We start from the raw sequence: 21,334 nt of genomic DNA, 5'->3' as shown, positions 1-21,334 counted from the left end.
ACAAAATCATAGGATTTTTTTGTACCACTGACTCGAGTTGCATAAAAAAAGATTCGAAAATTTTAAAGAAATGATCCATGTATTGTGACATCACATGACGACAAGTTTCAATTAGAAGAATTGATTTCTTTAATGAGTATACCATTCTCGAAGCGCGTGAATAATATTGGTGACATGCATAAACAAAATTAATATGACAAACTTTCACATTTTTCTTAAGCCAAAAACCAGGAAAGTTATCTAAGAAGAAAGTCTTCTCAACTTCAACAGCTCTCGGGGGTCGTCTTTAAGGATAGTTGACCTCATTTAAGCAACAGATTTAGGAAAATTTCCTGCATATAAAAGTATACAATTCTGAAGAGACCTACTGCACAGTATAAATTTCTTATTAATTCCAGACATCTAAGCCCGTAAATCTTGTGAAAGACCTTTCAAAATATACTGTCACCTTCCATCTTAAAATTTTTTCACTTGCAATACCAAGAAAGTTATATAAAGGAGTAGGCTAAGAGAAAGATTCTACATAGTTGAAGGCGTAGAATCGATTGCCCGTGGTCTCAGCTCTCGCCGGAGCTTTCCGAGTCGTGAAAGTTCACCGATCGCGCGTTTTTCGCCGATCGAGCGGACTAGCGGACTCGCAGAGCTTTTTAGACCAGAAAATCGGACTCAGCGGATCATTTCCAAGGGGACTAGCTTGGTTTCGGCCCGATCGGAGAACTTTCGATTTTGACCCCGAAATTTTACTCCATATCGATTTTTCTCGATTTTGGAGGAGAAAAAAAATTTCGAGATTTGTGTCGCATCTTACATAGTTGGAGGCGTAGAATCGATTGCCCATGGTCCCGGCACTCGCCGGAGCTTTCCGAGCCGAGAAAAGGTCAAAATCGATGCGAGGAATTCCTCATTTGGATGTGAAAACTTTTACTGAAGTTCAGTAAGGAGAGGTACACGGAAAAAATTAAATTGCTGATTTAATAATCAAATTGCGAAAAAAGTGACTGCAATGTTTCAATGTAGATTTTACAACAAAAGAAAATGTTACCTTAACCACGAGTTTACTACAGTGTCAATTTACGGCTTACTCTAGTTTTACTTTATGGTGGTTAAAGTAGCATTTTTTTCGTTGTAAAATCTACATTGAAACATTGCAGTCACCTTTTTTAGCGATCGAATTGTTAAATCAGCAATTTAATTTTTTCCGTGTGGGTACTTTTTTTTCTTTTTTCTACAAAGAGAAGAACTGTCATGACAGTTATGATGACACTTCAGCAGGTCAGTTGCAAGAAATATGACAGGGTTTCTGAAAGGATAGATTCTTGTTTTAGTCCTTCACATCAACATCAGTAGCAGGTGCCTGAAATTAGGTCCGAATGCAATTGCATCGACGAACAACTGCAGTCCAGGTTTCTCCTTAGTTTCCACAAAGGTATTTAAAGTGTAAAGGCAAAGAAAAAGTTTCGGTAATAATAATTTTAATTATTAAAATACTATCAATGTACTGTAATACACTTCAAAACAATTGTTACGTCCTCCATTTCAATTATTCCTCAAGTGGCAACTTATTTGTGCTAAACTTTAATGTAGGTGTCTACAAAATTTGGACAAGATTGAACAAAGTACAGTGCTAATGAGGGGGCCTGAGGGATTGGCTATCTTCATTCAAATTCTTACAACTTGACTGAACTGGGAATAAATTTGAGAATTGTTCAAGAGGTGGAGACACTTCACATAGTCTGTAATTTTATACAATTTTTTTTTTTGGTGTTTTTTTAAAGTGCTTGTAATGAATCCTGGAAGCATTAGCTGTTAAGTCAGGTAATTTGACTACAAAAGTTAAGAAACTCGAAGAGGAATCTTTTTAAAAAATGTTAAAATATCCGACTAGGATCATCTTCTCAGCTCTCATTTACAAAAAGGTGCATATTTAAAAGTTTTTTATCACTCTATTTTGGTATATTTTAACAAAAAATCTAAATAAATTTTACATAACTAATTGTTTGTGTTGTGTATTTTGCATCAATATGAGTAACTTTGATGCAAAATTTGTTTCATAACTTTTTTTGAATGTGAATTTTACATACATTTACATTAAAAGAGTTTCTTAACTCTTACATTTTGACGATTAATTTGAAAATCAAATCAAAGTTACAGAATACCTAAACTTTGACAGCTCACTTGTTGATTGTACGTAGATTAATTTACAGGGAATGTCACAGGACCTTCATATTGACAATTAACCTTTGTGTTTTGCAGTAGAGTAGAGCAAATCCTTTCAGACATTCAAACAGCTGCTTTATTGACTTTAAACTTAAGCTAACAGATTTTAGGTAGATCACCAGATCTTAGAGTGCGCTTGAACATTGAGAAGAATTAATAGTATGAAATCTGTACGTATGTGTTTAGTAATCATAAGAAAGTTCTAATCACTTTGTTCCATTAAAAAAATATACAAATGAAGTATTGACAATTTAGTAGGACTGAAAGTAAAAAATTTGTCCCACTCAACTTTTAACGCGCAACATATCTTAGCAAAATCCATATCTGAAAACTGACTACCAATATAATAGGCACAAAACTGGAGAGTTGAAAACAGTGTTTCTCTCGAACAAATTTTTCTCAATCGAAATGTAATTTGTTTGTTGTTAGGATCCTCTTTTTCAAGAGCAATAATCGTGGAGGGGAAATAATTTCATCCGAGTAGAGAGTAAAGTGGCTTTATTCAAATCAAAAGGAACTGTCTTCATTATGACATGGTCCCTGTTTTGCATGTAAGTACCCATAAGTGTCTCCAAGGCTCAAGTCAGTCAAGTCGCAATAGAGTTCGATCCTTTTGATTTAGATACTTCCATATGTGAAAAGAAGATACCTAAATACCATTAAATCGATGATGAAACTGCAATTCTCTGAGAATTGCATATCATGGTTTGTAGCCTTGCAGACTTCCTATCATAATTTATTTTCTACATGGAAAACTACTGAACTTGGTTTTTTGAAAACTTTGGTGAGTTTTCTTCTCTTTGTAAAGGATATTTGGAGGAAAATTCAAGCTAGGATGTTAGTTCCATCTCCTTTTAAAGAATTAAAATGGAGTCGAGATTTTGAAACATCGCAACCGAGGTATGCATTTTTGCAGTTTCACCGTCAAAATAAATTTGGAAGTCAGTGAACCAAAGTATTTTGTTAACATGTGTCTTCTCCCTCAGAATGCACTCGAAAATTTTTACCCTGTTTTTAATGCTTGACATTTTTCTTCCAATTAGATGTAGTTATTTCATTTTATTTTTACTGTCTTTTTCAGAACTTATACAGTTTCAACACCATTACAAACAATAAATTATCTTGCGGGATAAAAATTATTTGACGAATACTTATGGGGTGAGTTATAAATACTGTAACACCTGAGAATGAAATACATAGGCTGTCCAAAAAGTACCGAGACTGGTTCCATAACTCAAAAACCAAGATAGCTAGAGGCTTGATCTTGGTCTCATTTGAAAGAGTAACTCAATATCTATCGATTAAGACCAAAATCAAAACTTTCGGTAAAGTAGTTCAAAAGTTACAACACTGTTTGTAAAAAAAATATCTGGACCCCCTACCGTTTTTAATGACCATTTTCTCTTGCCGGGAACACTCTCTAAATTATTAATGATCAGTGCACGGTTCTTTTGCAACGTATCATGGCAAAACCTAATTGATTTGGAAACACTGTCAAGCCGTCGTCGTCCGACTCCGGGTATAAGGGTTAAAAGTCCACGGGGAAAGAATCAACCGTCGGTCAGCCACCCCTAAAAAACCCGGGAAATTTTCGGCAGGATTGTTGACAGTTCACAGTGCATGCGTGGTCTACGCTGCAGATAGTGAGTGATGTTGTTTCTGTGTTCGATATTTTTGATACCACTGCTTTATCTCTTTCCATGATGGTATCAAAAATATCGAACACAGAAACAACATCACTCACTATCTGCAGCGTAGACCACGCATGCACTGTGAACTGTCAACAATCCTGCCGAAAATTTCCCGGGTTTTTTAGGGGTGGCTGACCGACGGTTGATTCTTTCCCCGTGGACTTTTAACCCTTATACCCGGAGTCGGACGACGACGGCTTGACAGTGTTTCCAAATCAATTAGGTTTTGCCATGATACGTTGCAAAAGAACCGTGCACTGATCATTAATAATTTAGAGAGTGTTCCCGGCAAGAGAAAATGGTCATTAAAAACGGTAGGGGGTCCAGATATTTTTTTTACAAACAGTGTTGTAACTTTTGAACTACTTTACCGAAAGTTTTGATTTTGGTCTTAATCGATAGATATTGAGTTACTCTTTCAAATGAGACCAAGATCAAGCCTCTAGCTATCTTGGTTTTTGAGTTATGGAACCAGTCTCGGTACTTTTTGGACAGCCTATGTAGATAAGGATTGGTAACATAAAACGAGGATCTATCCAATTCTTGGAATACATATATCTTTGAAAAGAGGACGTATTGTGACAGTTCAAAAAAGGAAACCTCAAGGCTGAGAAAAAGGAGAAAAAATTGCCCTATCAGTTAAAGATTGGTTACAAAATAGCAAAAATTACAAAATTGGTGACAAAAGACCTTCAAAAACTTCTTTAAACAGTAGGCTAGATTACTATGAAAACCTAGAAAAAACGACAACTCTTTATTTTCGTTAGTTGTGCCAATCCTATGAAAATAGAGAGCTTTCAGCATGCTCCGTCTGTATCAAGCATCCTTATTTATAAAATTTCATCAAGTGGATACAAAACACATGCTATAACTTAGTATCTATTGAAATCTCATTTTGGATTTTCCTGATTTTTTGCTTGAGTAAATTGACACTCATTTAATTTTACAAGCCAACATATCAATTAATTGAATCAAACGTTCAACTTTTAATTGTGCTAAACAGTATGTAGTTGAAAAATGCTTAACATACGCATAATTTCCTGAACTATGACTGACTTCCCTAATACTTTCTTGATGACATCAAATTTTTAGGTTACCTTGTGTAATCTAATGACTTGTATTTGCTTAATTACAATTTTATCAATACCCTTGGGTAAGGGATCAGTTTCTTATGACAACAATGAACTTAGTGTTTCGCAGTATAGCTAAGCAAATTCTATCGGGTAACCAATTGGACTGCATTATGCAATTAGAACCTACAATTTCTGGCTCATCCCTTAAACACTAATGTGTTTAGGGGAATTAATTGTGCATACGTTGTTTCTAAACTGAGCCAAATACTTTGGTTCCTGATTGCAAAATTTAGTCCAATTGGCTTCTTTATTGTCTTCAAAATTTAGCTCACAGGGTCTAGATAGATCACCTGATTTTGGAGTGCACTTGAAAATTATACAAAATTTTAGCCGTACATTAAAAGAACAGGCACAAATCGAAAAATACCGGATACAAAATGACAATCTGACAAAGATCTCGTCCAAAAATTTTATCACATTTTGACAAAAAACATTACAATAATCCTAGGGTTAAAATGTTAACACTCATTAATATGGCAACAAATTCCTATTCTAAAAATAACTTCTACACTGAGAAAAATAAAATAAGCTCATCTAATGGAGAAGTGTATAACTTTATGCTCTGTTGAAATTTGCGGGTGAGCATGAAAGCCAACGTTTAGAATCCTGGATTCAAGGGTACTTTTTGCAATGATAGAATGAAAAGACACATACATTCATATTGTTTTTTCTAATATTAACTTGCGTCATGAGCGTGACATTTGTCCAACTGCGCAATAACAAAGAACAGAAAAAAATACTTTTAACCCCCGATGGAATAAGGTGTAACTGTTAATTTTCACTTAATGACTTAAAAAATATTGAGGACTCTGACTTTGATATACACTTAACCTAGTTTCAGTCACAGTTTGTATTTCCTCTTGTCTCATGGTATACATTTAACAAAACAAAACAAAGAAAAGATTGTATTTGTTAATAATTTTGATTTGTGCAAGAAATACTTATAAAAAGAACTACATATTGGCATTATCAAGATTAAAGTCCCTGCAAATTAAAATATCAGCTTCACCATAGAGTTTGTTAACATACTTGCTTATTAAAAAAGAATTTTTCACTTTTAAAACTTTTATGAAGTATACTATAACGAAACTATCTTTAAAAATGGATGATTTTGTAATACATTAAATTTCATATAGAGTAAAATTTTAACTTAGTGGTAAGTAAAAGACCTAAGTATCTCCATGAATATTGCAAAAAACACGAAAAGAGCCAAAAAAGAAACTCCTTGACATGAAATTGAACAGAGACAAAAATACCCACGTTTTCTTACACAGAAACAGTGCGTAGAAGGAAAGAGGATGTTTGTCAAAGATTAGCGGATCAAATTAGGGCTTTCTCAGCAAAAAATAATACACGAGTTTAAATAAACACTCACCACCAGCAAAAATTTCATTTCAGAATTGTTAAATTTTCAGGGCGTCGCACTTTCAGTATAAATCATTTACTTTACTTTAGAACACACAGCAAAGCCTAGTTGTTAGCAAAAAAAAATCCACAACGACTACTAAAGTCAACAACTCTAATATTTAACCTCCATAATTTGACTGCATTCAGCAGAAAGAAACCAAGCCACATGAGCTGTTGCATAAATTAACGGAGCCATATAATTTTTTACAAGAGAACGTTTGTGCAGATAGTTTTAAAAATTTTAAAACAATTTGCCTCGTATTACATGAAAAATTCACGGAAATTTGCAAAAAAATAAATTCGCACAACCGTTTTCAAAAATGACCGTGAACCAACCGTGTGAAAAATTAAATTTTAAATTTGACAATAGCTGATGTGGCTTGGTTCCTTTTAGCTTAGCGCTGTCCAATTAAGAGATATTTAACGAACTATGTTAAATTAAAATTACAAACAGGAAGTTGGAGTCTGTTTCCTTAAGCAGCTAGTAAAGTTACATCATTAAGAGTGTGAATAATAAAGGTAGTGTTAATGGGAATTTTAAACAAAAATTATGGTTTTTGCAGCCTCAAGAGTAAAAAATCAAGCACTTTCTGAAGAACGAACGAACACTTTTCATAACCTCATTTGTAACCGCTGTGTCATGTTTCCTAGATGTACAGTTTTCTCTGTGTATCGTGAGACCGAGTTGGCAATTTTCAGTTCACTTTGAAGATAGATTGTGATTTCTTTCATAAATAGGATGTTTTTCCAAACAATCTATTTACTGTCAAATGCTCTGTCGTTTCTCAAAACAGCAAGAATTTACTGCTGACAAATAGTGTCGAAAAAAATTGTAGCATCTTCGAAAAAAATCGAGCACTTGGAAAAAAAATGTATAAATCAAACACCTTTGGAGGCTGCTCAAACCATGAATCATTAGTGTTAGTTGATTTCTTGAATGAGAGACAACTTAGCTTATGTTTCAACTTTTTGACTTGTTTAGTTAGAAATTAATACACGAGAAACAACCGGGAAGAGAAATTAGAAATTCGTAGAAGTTAATAAGCTGAGGTCAAGAACAGGTATCTATTTTCTGAATGAGGTAACTGACTAATTGCTTTTAACAAGATATACACTTACTGTTCATAAAAATGAAAAGAAGTTGATTGGGGAAAAAAGTTAAAAAAATTGAAAGATTTTGAAGAGAGCCCTGAATCAGATACTTTTCAAAATAGTGATCATAGATCTGTTGAGTCGCAAAACTTACTATGGCTCAAGTATCACAAAATGACTAGTAATAACTATGATTATTGAGCTTTCACGCAACTGCCAGAGCAAGTTACAGGTCTCTCTCCAAGCAGAGGGTATGAATAGCTAATTTCTAAAAATATCACGTTTAGTCCACATTCAATACTTTGATTGAGCCCATGGCAAGTTTCTTACAAATTCTACGTCTGAGCTAGTTCAACATTAGATATTTGCCAATGTTCGGACTGGATTTCTTTTGATAACACGAGTAATTATGTCAGAAGTCACACTTTCTTGATAGAACAATCAAAAGTATTTTTTTTTTCATACTCAGCAAAAGAAAAAACAAAAAAATGGAACAAGTTTCACCTTCAGAAAACAACGGTTGTAGGATAATGTTTTGGAGGCTATTGTGAAAAAAAAAAAAAAAAATAACTGAAAACTTTTTCAAACAAAATGTGCTGAGTATTCATGAGGCATGACGCCTCGACGAGGGTAAAAGACGTGATTCACCGAATAATTCAACAAATTTGTGATGTGCGACGTGTAAATGTCAGCGAATCTGAAGAGTCTCCGCGAAAAGTAAGTTGGATTGTGGTGCGTTCGGAAAACACTGCCAAACTGCTTGTTGAAGACCGTTTTTGCTTTGTCCCTGAAACGAGATGAAAATGCATTTGAAGGCAAGCAGAGACATATCATTACCTTCCGGCAAATGTATCAAAAATGGCGGCGGAAATTTTTAAACGTCGCATGGCGCTTGTGATACTTTGGCCAGGAGGTGACGAAAAGACAACCAGAAAAGTCAATAAACATTATACATAGGATAATGAACATTGACCACAAAAATTCAAAAATTGTTAGAGCTGAGCATTACAAAAACTAACTACAGCAAAATCTCATAACTACATTCTTTTAACTGCATACATTAAACCGTCTTAACCGTAGTTTCATTCAAAAGTTTTTAACATTCCTTGACCCAAAATGTTTATAAATCACTATTTGAAATATTGGTGCCAATGACTCAATTTACTGATTTTTGGCCCTAAGGCTCCATTCCTTACGGATAATCACATATTGATAGTAAAACTACAGAAACAAGTATCTGGGTTTGCAACGTTGCAGACTTCCTATCATATTTTATTTTTTAAATAGAAAAATACTCAACGTTATTTATTGAAAACTTTTCTGATTTTTCCTCTCTAAATGTGAAGGACAATGAAAGAAACTTCAAAGCAATAACATTACTTTGATCTCTTTGGATAAAACATGGGAGCAGAGATTTTGAAACTCCGCAAACCAGATACGCGTTCCTGCAGTTTTGCTGTTGATAGGTTCACAAGATATTACACACACACACACAAAAAAAAATTGTAACACGGTGCTCTGCAGGTTAATGGTTTTTAGTGAGTAAAGGAAATCAATATGAGCTAATGTTCAATTAAAATTTTGTCGGACGATCAAAAAACGTCTTTGCAAGTATACAAAACGGAGCAAATTTTGGTGAAAAGGACCTACCTCAATTCATCTCGTTCAATGCACCAACTCTCCAAAATCTGAAAAGCATCAGGGCTTGTGCTTCCTTGGTGCTCCTCAATCAAAGCTGTTAACATTTGTAACCAGTTTATATTCTTCTTGAACTCATCTGAATTAAGAGTCTCGATCTCATGCTGAAACAAACCCAAATTTCCACAGAATTACAAATACTCCATCGTAAAATTATTCACAGCATCAGTCAGGATTGTACAGACAGGGAAACAACGACAAGCATGTCGATTCTTGATTTACCCACAAACAGGGTGGCCAATTTCACATTGGAATTACCTGAGTTGTTCAAATCATTTCTGCTTATTTTGAAAAAAAAAAAAAAAAAATTCAGACTCCTAGGGAGTGGGATGATCAATTTGTCACCTCCCGAGAGAGGAAGCATAATTTTGTCTGCACTGTTTTGGTATGTCTACAAACACTTTATTTTTTCACAGGAAAAGCATCGTACAAATAAGTCTGAAAATTTCACGATCTTTTTTCACAAGAGAAAAGAAAAATACTACCGAATTCAGGAAAATTCATGTAATAGTTCTTCTATAAAAAAATTAGATAAAAGTTAGAAATAAGTACGGAGACAGCACTGAATATAACAGAAAGACGCCAAGTTGCATCAAGTTTGAACCGAAAAAAGAGGTTCAAAGTTTTACTTCTCCATAAGACTCATGTTCAGAACAAAATGTTCACACTATTAAGAACACTATTTTGTCCAAGTTTCTTTCTGGCTTTGAATTTTTGACAAAAGAAAATACAATTAATTGAATTCAACACTATTCCCAACTCACTTTTTTTCAAAATGAAATTGATGCTTTTCTGTTAAACTCGAATTCATTCTGTAGCATCCCAAAGGGTAAGTAAGAAGTCACTCAGTTAATTTTTTCTGCATAAAGGAGGCAAAATTGAATATTAAACCACCAGTTTTGACATTTTGGTCAAAATAATTATTTTGAAGTTAGAGACTTCGAACCGTCACAACTCGAGGTTTGGTTTGATATGTTTGCGATGTTTTTGTGGCAAAGAATGTGTAAAATATTCCTCTCAGCGGCTATGCTAATATCTCGATATTGAGTTTTTCAATGCACAGGTCATTTTTCCTCTGAACATTCACTAATCTTCCAAGACTTGCTTCTCTGAGTTCAGAAAGAAGGTTCGGTTTACTTACCGTCAGTTCACTAATGATAGCTCCTGTGCACCAACCATGTTCCAGCGTCACATCAGCTAAATCACTGTAAGGATGATCTCCAAAGTACAAAACTTCACTCCCTCGCCATCCAGTAAAATCGAGTAGCTGATGAACAGTCCCCTGCACAAAAATGTATCACATAAATCACACAACTGATGATGTGCGCATTTCAAAAGAGGCTTTCGGTGAATGAAAAGGATACATAACATATCTGTGATTTCAAAATGGAGTGAAGTAAGTTTCAAGTTTAAAAAGTCAAAAAAGATAAGGGTCTTCCGTGTGGAGAGAGATTCCTTGTTAGATATCTTTCCAGGAGAAAATGATAAATAAAATCTGTGAAAAATCATACATTACGCATTCTATCAACTTTAAAGGTCAAATCAAAGAGTACTGAAAGCAAAGTGATTATTTTATTTTAATATTCATGCCTCCAGCTTCAATTTGATATGACAACTTAGCAGTTTTTTTTTTTTCAAATTGTTGCCACAATTATAAATAATTATTTTTTGGCCTCGATATTTTTGAAAAACACGATTTGCTTACCTCATAGTAGATGACGCCTTTTTCTAGATGATTTATGCGGTCCCACAGATTTGTATCACGTTCCTTATCATAGATACGCATCGGTCTTGACTCATCTGTGAAAAATCGTGGTTTCCTTGCCTGTACAATGATGACATCAAAAAAGCTCTCCCAGTCTTTACCAACCATCAAAGACATACCTTTATCTCTGAAAGTGCAAACATGAAACAAAATGAGCGGAAAAAATTCTGTATGTGCGGTAGCTGTGTTTTTTGTGTAGGACTAAAACACTTACAGTCTGCGAGTAAAAGAAAAATAAATACATATCTTCCAGTGGTTATTATACTGCAATTAGTCCTCCGGGTCAACAGATTTATGTACCTACAAGCAGCAAATTCAGCAACAATTCAGCAAAAAACAGTGTGTGGGTTTTGAACCAGGAGAAAAATAAGAGGAACCAGTACGAATGCCTGATTTGCCATTTCAAAAATTTAAAAAAGCATTGTACCTGTATGCATTTCATGTATATAGAGCATGATTTGAGGATTTAATTCTCAATAATTTCCATTAGAATCAAAATCACATGACATTGCTTCAAAATCAAATTATTTACATCTAAAATGGTCTGAGTGCCAGAACTCTTGGGCTTACCGTTCACCTACCTTCTTTCACAGGTATCATAAAATGGACAAAAATTAATAGAAAATGCACCACGTTGCGTCAAGTTTGAAATTTTATTCCTACAAAAAACTTAATGTCCAGGGCAAAGAAAGTCTATTTTCATGTTCATAATATTTTTCTTCAGCTTCAGCAATTTTTAGCAAAAGAAAATTTGCGACTGGATTAAAACCTACCCCTAACTCATAATTTTCTAAAAACAACTTGGTGCGCCTCTGTTAGACTTGATACCATTTTGAGTGCTTAAGGCTTAAACATTTTACCAATAAACAGCTTATCCAGAAGACAAGAGATGGTATTTTAGAATGATAAAGATACCTCCAAAAAAAAACTTTAGGATAAAAGTTGATTGTGTCCATATGTCTGAAGGCATAATTAATAGTCAAATGATGGAACTTACACAAATTTGAAAGGACTATTGGTGATCAAGAACAGCTTTTTCTTAGCATCAACTAGTCGCTCGAAAAATTCACGGAGGTCTGGATTCGTTTCAACATATTTTGCTGTATCCTGAGAAACTAACTGGTGCATAACTCCATGTCCTGCTCCGACTGAGCTCTTTAGAAACCAAATCAGAAAATTAATAGGATGAGAAGAAGAGGGAATAGGAAGGTCTCCATGTTATCTGAGATCTGCTCATTTACCAGTCAATGATCACATGTCGACTAAGGAAGGATTTTTAACATGCTATGAGTCCTGATGAGTGAAAAACTACATGTAGTTGCAGTTTTCTAAAATTCATTTGAGCATTGATAGTATATTCTCAACTTATTCTAGAAGATAATTTTACTCATTTTTATTTCTTCATATAAATAGGAGTTGTCTTCGATACAATATTTATGTTTAAAAGGTTCCTTTACAAAGTAAAGTCTATCTGGTCAAGCTTAATTCTATCACGTATGGAAAAAGTTCTCCGCCTCCAGATTGCTGTTCACATAAGGCAACTTTTCCTTTACATTTTTTGAGACTGCCTTTACACTGCTCTATACATTAGACTGCGCCATTCACATTTCCTTTACATAATTGAATCACACAGTTTACTTCTAAAAAAAAATAATGCTCCTTATGGTTTCTTTCAAAAAGTGGCACATTCATATTAAGAAATAATACTAAAATTTGAGAAGGAAAATCCCACATGCCCTCTGCCTTCACATTGATATTCTCTTTTCAGGTTTTTTTTTCTCTCTTTCTTAAAAATTTTGTTAAATTTAACACAACTTTTTGGGCCAAAATTTAAAATTAAAAAAGGGCATTGTAGTGCACTAATTTAGGCTTTGTCACTTGGGAAAAACTCAAAAATATGACTCATTGATGTACTTGCAATAACCCATACTATGGCCTTGAATTGCAATGAATAGAGGGATTTTCGGATACAATGATTCATCATAGAGGTCTAAAGGTTATATACGCAAAATGTTTCCGACATCTTTTAACAGCTATGAAAAAATGAGAGAAAGATTTTTCTAAGGGAGACTTATTTGCACAGGAGATATTGATCTGCACAAACTGGTTCATTATTTCTGCCTAGATCAGAAGAGAATGGGTCAGTTGCGCTGGTCACAGAATCGTGTTTTGATGCTTGATTCTTGTAGATTAGCTACAAGTAATAAGATCTGTCCAAGCTGCAACTTTTTACGTTCAATATTAATCAAGATATCGCCCTTTGAAAACAGTGGCGTGGCGTGCTATGCGATATATCGATCGTTATGCCATTTAAACCTATAGAAAAGGATCGATAAACAGGGTGTTCGCAGCGAACACCTTAATAATCGATCTATTACCATAAGTTTAAATGGCATAACGATCAATACATTGCAATTCACGCCACGCAACTGTTTGAAAAGTAGATTTTTTTAAATCATCCACAGCGGTAGTGACGCCCTTGGTTTCTTCCACTTTGCTTTCATTAGTCAGTGTGATGCACATTTGCACCAGTTACTCAACGTGAAACTTGGATGAAAGCAAGATGAAAGAAACCAAGGGCGTCACTACAGCAGTGGATGACGTCAAAAACCCAACTTTTCAAAGGGCGATATCTCGGTTAAAATTGAACATAGAAAGTTGCTGTTTGGACAAATTTTATTATTTTTAGCTGATCTACAAGAATCGAGCATCAAAGCACAATTCTGTTACCAGCGCAACTGACCCATTGAATTTTTCACTAATTAAAGAACTCATGCCGTAAAGTCTTCATGTAAAAATCCAATTCATTAGATTAACCATTTACGTTCCTTACCTTTACATCCCTGAATAATATTTCTGGATGATAATCGATATGCCGATCTTCGAAAAAGTTGGCAACATTACACAGCAGACACATCTCTGGAACTGAAAATAAGTCCGCTAACTGCACCATCTTTGTAGCCAGATCCTGAAAAATGAAAAATAAAAGTGAACTGACACACTCTGTGTTAGATAATATAGTTGATTTAAAGTGTGACTTGACACAACCCTATCATTTCTTTTGTCTCCTCGATTTTGAAAATTGAACTGCTCTGTATTTCAATTAACCATTCTAATTTCTTCGATCAATCGAAGTATTTCAAAGACTTGACAAAGAATTGGTATTAAATTGAGTTGATTGGGGCCGTTCTTCAATCAGTTGGTCACCAATTGCTTAAATTTATAATTTTCCTAAAAGTTTATACCACTTTACTTTAAAATTTTCAGGAATTATTTAAATTAATTTTTCCAAGGATTTCGAATTTTGAGGCTCACATTTTGTCTCTTGCTAGATTGGTTTAGTGCCGCGTCAGGCCAAAGTAAACAGACACACAGCCTCATTTTATTCAGACTATGGTGGAGGAATGTATCCAAGTGTTTCTGGCAATGGAAATTTCTCCTGCTTCAATAAGTCATTAATTGCTTCAGGAGTTGTATCGTAATGAAGAATCTTTCTTTTCACTTTAAATAACCTGAATTTAAAAATATCATAACTAAGTTGTACAAGAACTACATGCCTTGTATCTGTCTGCATTAATTAAATTCACAAAAGTTATAAGATAAAAGAGCCATCTTCAAAGAGGATTTTATGATCTAAAGTTGTGGTTGGAACATTGAAAATAAATACATTGAACATTGTAAAAAAGTTGTGGCCACTAAATCAGTCTATTTAGGAGCCTGCCTTCGTCAAAAACGGGTATTTCCTGTTTTCTCAGGGGTCAATAATTTTCCAAACCTTCCGGGATATGCTAGGTCAGCATTCAGTTCAAGAAAAACAATAAATTTTTTGGGTCTTGAATTAAAAGAGACCCGAAAACAGAAACGCTTACTTGTAACATAATCATTGTATTACATTTATTAAATGATTGAGATTCACAGTAGGAATAATGCCACAAAATTATAATTTCGCTAGAATGTAGTGAACATTTTTTTTTCTTGCGGCTTTCCAAGTTTTCAAGCCATCCTGAATCATGCGATCTGGAAGATTAGCAACCCCTGTGTTTTTTCAGACAGTTTTCATTGAGAGCCGATACTGAGGCAATAGCTGTGTGATTGGCTAAATTAATCAGAGGTTAAAGCTTATGAGCTATAAGAGGTTAAAATGGGTCTCAATACTTCTACTTCATTTGGTTTTGTACTCACTTTTTGATCCTTTGTTTCTGTGGGTGGTGGTTACACGATGGCCATTTCAAGCTTTAGCTCATCATCAGGTGTAGGTATTTTTGCGAATATTTGCACGTCAATTATAAAACACTAAAAAACGAGAAAGCTTTACAGTGTAGTATTTTAAGTATAATTGACATGCAAATATTTGCGAGAATACCTACACCTGATGATGAGCTAAAGCTTGAAATGGCCATCGTGTGTGGACCACCACACACAGAAACAAAGGATCGGACCTCAAAAAAATGAGTACAAAACCAAATTACTGCAGCCGATAAAAAAAAAAAAACCTTCAACCTCAAATTTCTACTTCAAGTTAATGTTTCAGACTGTACTGAGCACTGACTCATGGTTTACCTTGGAGTTCTTGTGATGAATGTAGGACTCAGCGTAAGCAATGGGAATTGTTCTATTTTTGTATAATCGTAGCACTTCTTCATCTGGCACAGGTCGTGTGCCTCTGTACACTGTTCCGAGTTGAATTTGCAAGAAGGAGTCTAGTTTCATCAGCAATCCTTTTTCAATATCGTAATGAAGTCCTCGAACAGCAAACCCAGGAATGTATTCCAAGTTTCTAACTTCTTCAGGATACTACAGGAAAAAATTAAAAATTACATCAAACAATTTTAATGTGATTTGTCTTTTCCTTTTCTGGCTTTGAGTGTGATCAAGCTGGTGTGCAATACATCGCAACGCAAGTCAAAAATCTTGGAAGATTTGGACTTTTTAGCCGACAAATTAACAGTAACCCCTGCATATGAGTCCATGGAATGCTGCAAAATTGTAAAGAGTTGAAAAAAAAAAAAAAAAAAAAAACTGCATTTGACCTCTGTATTCAACGCAGTTTTTAATACTCTGATTACGATCTAATTTTCATGAATGATTCTTTAAACTCATAAGCAGCAGCCTGATTGTCGAAATTTTTTGTTTGTCGGGACGACAAAAGTTAAAAGACGAAGCGTGATTGGTCGGCTATGTCTGATCGCTGTTTTGTCGTGCCTTTGTCAGGTGGAATGGACAACATACTGTCGGAAACTTCAGAAGTGCAGTTAGCTTTTCGTGAGTTCAACCCAACATAGGCGCGGCAAAGCAGCAATAAGACATAGCCGACCAATCACGCTAGGCCTTTTAACCTATGTCTATGTCGTACCGACAAAACAAAAAATTTCAACAATCAGGCTGCAGGGGCTGTTTTACGAAAGGATTCCTGGCCCCTAATCAGCGCAACTCTCACCAAGAGGCTTCCTGAGAGCTGCTTTATAGAAATAAAAAAATTAGTTCATAATTTAAAGATTCCATGACAGCAAGCTAACCTGGAATTTTGCCCAGGCGTGAAGAATCTTCCAAGCTCCCACATTTTAACGTCCCCGCCCAGCTTTCCACATTTTTCTCTTAAGCTTCCAGCAAAATTTCCACCATTTCCAAAAATCAAGGACCTACTTATGTCCTCTTTTCTCCTTAGATATATGACGGAAGACATTCAAACATTTTCCCTCCTTCCACATATTTGAGGGCATTCCCAAATTTTAACATGCCCAGGCAGGTGCATGATTGAGCATTTTCCGTACCCCTGGTTTTGACCGACTGATAGCTAAAGAAACATGGAATTTTCTTTCCTAGATTTGTAAATAAGACTATAAGAAAGCTACAGAGCTAGTAGAAGAAAAATGACAAAAAGCAACCTACCTTATACTTGGTTATGAGATTTTCTCGTCCCAAGTTGTATAGAAGAAAATCCATTGATTCTTTATAGCATGCCAGGGTGTAGTCATAGTCAAATCCATAAACTGAGATTTCTTTGAGGTCAAGCTCATTGCAGGCAAATACTCCTTGGGTGTCAACATTGGGAGGAAGTTTTTTTGCTGAAAAATAAAAATAACTGTTATTCATCAATTATAAACAAAAGTACTTGAAATTACTTACAACTGCTTAATGCATGCTACGCTATTTGAGGGCCAATAGTCCATAGGAGCTTACAAAGTTGATTAAATGGGATTTGTAGCTTGCTGAGATCTCACTTGAGTTGAAAATCGCAGCAGGTTATTCAAGGGTATATCTTCGAGTTATGTCCACAAGACATCGAAAACTTTGACAGCATACGTGAGATGATCTTGGAGTAGCGTATTCACTGACTTTAAGCTGAATTTTAACCCATAAAACAACTTAAAAACTAAATATAGAACAATAAAAGTGAAGGATTGAAGAGTGACAAGTGGGTCTTACATTCACACTTTTTCTTGGCTTTGATGTAAGCTTCCGTCAGTGATTCTTGCGAATAAAACTTTTTATCCACATTGAAAAGTCTAAATGAGTTTGCAGATTTAGAAAACTGGTTGAAAACACTATTAATAACATTTTTATTGAGGATGGAACAATTCGGGTAACATAACCTTCTTACGGCACGCATTGCTATGAAAATCATAACAAAAACAAAGAAAATGGACTTCCTCAAATTCCTTGACGAGATACGGAACGTGAACCGTTGCGTGAACATGCCGCCGGCGCGAATTTGAAATAATTTAAATAAAAGGCGCTTTTTTTGAATATGCGCTCGTTTCGCGAAAGTGCGTTGATGATTTTTCGTAAAAAACACTGCCGCCTTTTGAATCCGAAACGAGCTATGATCAAGACTAACTTTTCGTAGCGCCTACCTATGTTTCTAAAACAGCATATTGAAATTAGTTCGCACCAAGCGCAAGCGTTTTTGAGTAGGAAATAACTTCATAAAAAGTATGAGATACATTTTTGTTTTATTTTTCTCAGCCATTCAAGAATGTACTAAAAAAATACCATACCTTATTGTTGATTTACTCTTTACCTAAGATGAAAATATTCCGTACTTAATAATACAACTTTTTGAAACAGCGCAATGCATCAGGTTTGAGTTTTCCAATTTTTACGCGCGGAATTTACTTGTCGGTGGGTAGAGTTAAAAAACGCGTACTTTCATTGTAACGATTAAAAATCAGATTTTCTTTTAATTTTTTTAAATAAAACGAACAAATTATCTTCTTGAAATCTCCAGGAGTAAATATTTGAATAAAAAATTCACAGAAACTCTCAAGAAAAACAGTTGATAGAATTTTCTTCAGGGGAAAAAAATGAATAAAAAATAAACAATTGAAGTGACATGAGCTGACATTGGCAACGTCGCAGTCTGTAAGACGCATTTTTCGATTTAAGTTATGGATGTACCGATGAAAGACTTGGAATTATGAACTGATTCCAGAATCGAAGAGAGTCTAGAAAATGGAGAGGTACCTAAGGGTGGAAGTAAATTCAAGCAATTTAATTAACTCCATTCATTAAGAAACATGTAAAAAAGTTAAAATTTCACAAGTTTCGAAAGAGAGTTATGTAGGGCATACGCATTTCCTACGTATTCCAAAATATTTTATTTATTTTTTTAAAAAAGACATTTGAAAAGTCTGATTATTAGTGTGTTGCAAAAGTCTAAGAACTTCTACACAGCCAGAAATCTCAATTTGTTGTGAAAGAAATGGGATTATGTGAATCTTTTACTGCTGTAAACGGAAAATTTTTTACAACGCAAATTTAAACCTTTGCTTCGTGTTCATGCTCATGCCTCCTTTACATACAGGCATTGGCAAGCAAAAAATACCCCAGGAGTAAAAAAACCAAAACAAACGAACCCAAACCAAAACAAAAACAAAGCGATGACCCTGACCTATAAAAGAGAGTCGCAGAGATCTATGGGAGCTCGAAAAAATGCGACGAGTAAAGAAAGAAAAAAAAACGGATCTCAGATCGGATAATTTGAGTCTTTCAAAGTGGCATTGCTCAATTGGGGCACGGCTTTATATGCAGGCACCGACTGAAAAGCGACTGAATATTAAGGAGGCTAATGTCAAAGAGCCTTCTGCACCAGCATAATTTTTGGCCTTTGACTTTCCCTTGACTACAGGCGCGGGCCGCGGGGGTGTGCATGTCCATGGGAACCGAACTTTACCGAGCCATTGTATCGCTTCATTTTGCTCCCTTCCAACACTTCCTTGTCTCTCTTTCTCTCTCACGCTCTTCGGAGCATTGAAAGAGGAATCAAAACACACTTTACTCCGTTGATAGTGTTAGGCATTTCTAGCTTTACTTTATTTTTTTAAAAAAAAAAACCTCAGGCATTTAGGGCAGCTGTACACCACTCATGGGTGGGACGGAGGAGGGGGGGGGGGAGAGCTGCCTTCAGAAATCTACTTGTTCCTCCCAAAAGATGTGGAGGATTTTACTAAGTGAGTGTGTGACATATTTTTTATCCTTGGAGTTGTCATCAGTTTAATATTTCCGGTAAGAACAGTTTTTGAACCGCCTTAGAGCTAGGGAGATCCCTGGAGCCTAATTTTGGAAATGAGATAGTCGCTCCCTCCCCATCTAATCCCCCATAGGTCTTAATTGGAGGTTTGTCGTTTAGAGTCCTTCCAGACTCTCCTTGAGTTGCTCATGAAGCCCCCCCCCCCCCCCCCCCCAGAAAGTTCTTGTTCTACCAATGATACGTACTGTTAGAGGTTACTTATGTGTCAGTTTACATACAAATGTTTGGCTTACGGGTCATTTTACCCACATAACTTTAGACCCATGGCATTTAGGCCTACAGCATTATACGTGAAAAGAAATTCATCTTAATTTTTTTTTACGGGATGTAAAGATGAAATAAGGTTTTTTTCGGAGGGTATTCCAGCTCTCTTTTCGGGTCAAAATACGTATTTCCTGAATATCATTCCATTTAACGATACGTTTCCTTCAGCGAAAATAAAGGGCGAAAATAATGCCAACGAAAATTCAAGGGTTTTAGGGGGTCTGTTTTTTCCTTCTTTTTTCTAGTCGTTTTTGCCGTATCACTTACATGTTTCCTTAATAACTGTTTTGAATAAAGTATTGCGTAACACAACAGAATTTCAAAAAAAAGAAAGGAGAAAGATTAGTTAGTATTTTTCGACGAAAAATATGGATTTGATTGGAGGAAATGATGTTGACGATGGACGATGGACCCCAAACTCCATTCACACTTATGAAGATGAGAGAAACAATCCAGACTTCCAAGCACAATCCTTTTTTTTTTTTTTTGCGAGTATGGACTGAAAATGTTAATTTTTTAGGAAGTCAGTAATTATCTACCTAATCATAAAAATTATTTTTGAGGAAGAAATTAATTTCTTCATCTTAAATGTCGAATAAAAATCCAGACCAAAAAAAAAATGATGTTCTCATGATAGATCTAATCTTTCGTGTACTGCCGTGCTAAGGAAAAACGCCATACGAGCCATCAGGAGTCACCAAATTTCCCTTCATAAACCATTAATTTTTAAGGAAAGTTACGAATATTTTTCCTTGAAATTTTCAAATCCTCCTAATCAAATTGCTGGTGAAATTCTCTGAAAAACTGGAAGAAAAACAAAGTTTCCTCGGAAATTCATATTATATCGAAGGCATTTGGCAACGCCTGAAGGCTCATACGGCGTTCTTCCTTAGCACGGCAGTATACCTCTGTATGCATTATCTCACTTAATGATACGTCCTCTTCACGTCTCATTGTCAGTTCCGTTTAGAATCTCTGCATGTGTTCTTCCTCAATCGCCGAGAAACGTTTCCAAAATTAAGAGTGATTATCACAAAGAGTAAGTAAAAGGGCGCTGATAACAGGTTGATCGTGCGTCTGTACAGTTGTGTCCAGACGAAAGGTGAGAAAATCTTCGAAAAATGATGTTTCAGCACAAAAGTATTATCGGATGTTTTGTTTTCCACCGCGACCCGGATCACATCTAGATCTCTCGTTAACCTCCTCGACAACGGCCACAGGAGAGATCGAGTACTGCAGCCTTACTTCAGCAAATTTTCAAGATCTAAAGAAATGTGACGTCATCTTTTGAAATAGATATCGATGATCGTTTCGGATCGCACCCACAAAAGAGATTGGTTGAATGGAATATACGTTTTTTCAGTTATAATCAATTGACCAGCGTTAAAGATATGAACTCTAATTAGACTACCAGATCCGCTATTTGAGACTCTTTTTACAAACAGCTTATCGATTTCCAATGTGCAAAACTACGTATCCCCACTGCGACGTCCTATAATTTTCTAAATCTCATTTTTTTTAGGAGAAACAAGCCAAT

At 35.2% G+C, this 21,334-nt stretch overlaps 1 protein-coding gene across 1 annotated transcript; it reads right to left on the bottom strand.

The window, feature by feature from the left end:
* Positions 1-5,435: 5,435 nt before the first annotated feature.
* Nt5c (5' nucleotidase C) lies at positions 5,436-17,643 on the bottom strand. Its single transcript, XM_019040849.2, has 9 exons — positions 17,430-17,643; positions 16,893-17,068; positions 15,564-15,797; positions 13,837-13,971; positions 12,001-12,158; positions 10,944-11,130; positions 10,380-10,520; positions 9,191-9,342; positions 5,436-8,327 (listed from the first exon to the last, which is right to left on the bottom strand). The coding sequence occupies exons 1-9, from the start codon at positions 17,626-17,628 to the stop codon at positions 8,123-8,125; spliced, it is 1,587 nt and encodes a 528-aa protein (XP_018896394.2). The 5' UTR covers positions 17,629-17,643; the 3' UTR covers positions 5,436-8,122.
* Positions 17,644-21,334: the final 3,691 nt, after the last annotated feature.

This window comes from Bemisia tabaci, chromosome 6 (genome assembly GCF_918797505.1).
Source record: "Bemisia tabaci chromosome 6, PGI_BMITA_v3".
NCBI classification, from domain to species: Eukaryota; Metazoa; Arthropoda; class Insecta; order Hemiptera; family Aleyrodidae; genus Bemisia; species Bemisia tabaci.
This window is presented reverse-complemented; position numbering and strand designations above follow the sequence as displayed.

Coding starts and splice junctions, on each gene's coding strand:
- Nt5c (XM_019040849.2), bottom strand. CDS start 17,628: ATGATTTTCATAGCAATGCGTGCCGTAAGAAGGTTATGTTACCCGAAT. Junction 12,159..13,836: donor TATTATTCAGGGATGTAAAG/GTAAGGAACGTA, acceptor TGGTTTCTAAAG/AGCTCAGTCGGAGCAGGACA. Junction 8,328..9,190: donor ATTGAACGAGATGAATTGAG/GTAGGTCCTTTT, acceptor ATCTCGTTTCAG/GGACAAAGCAAAAACGGTCT.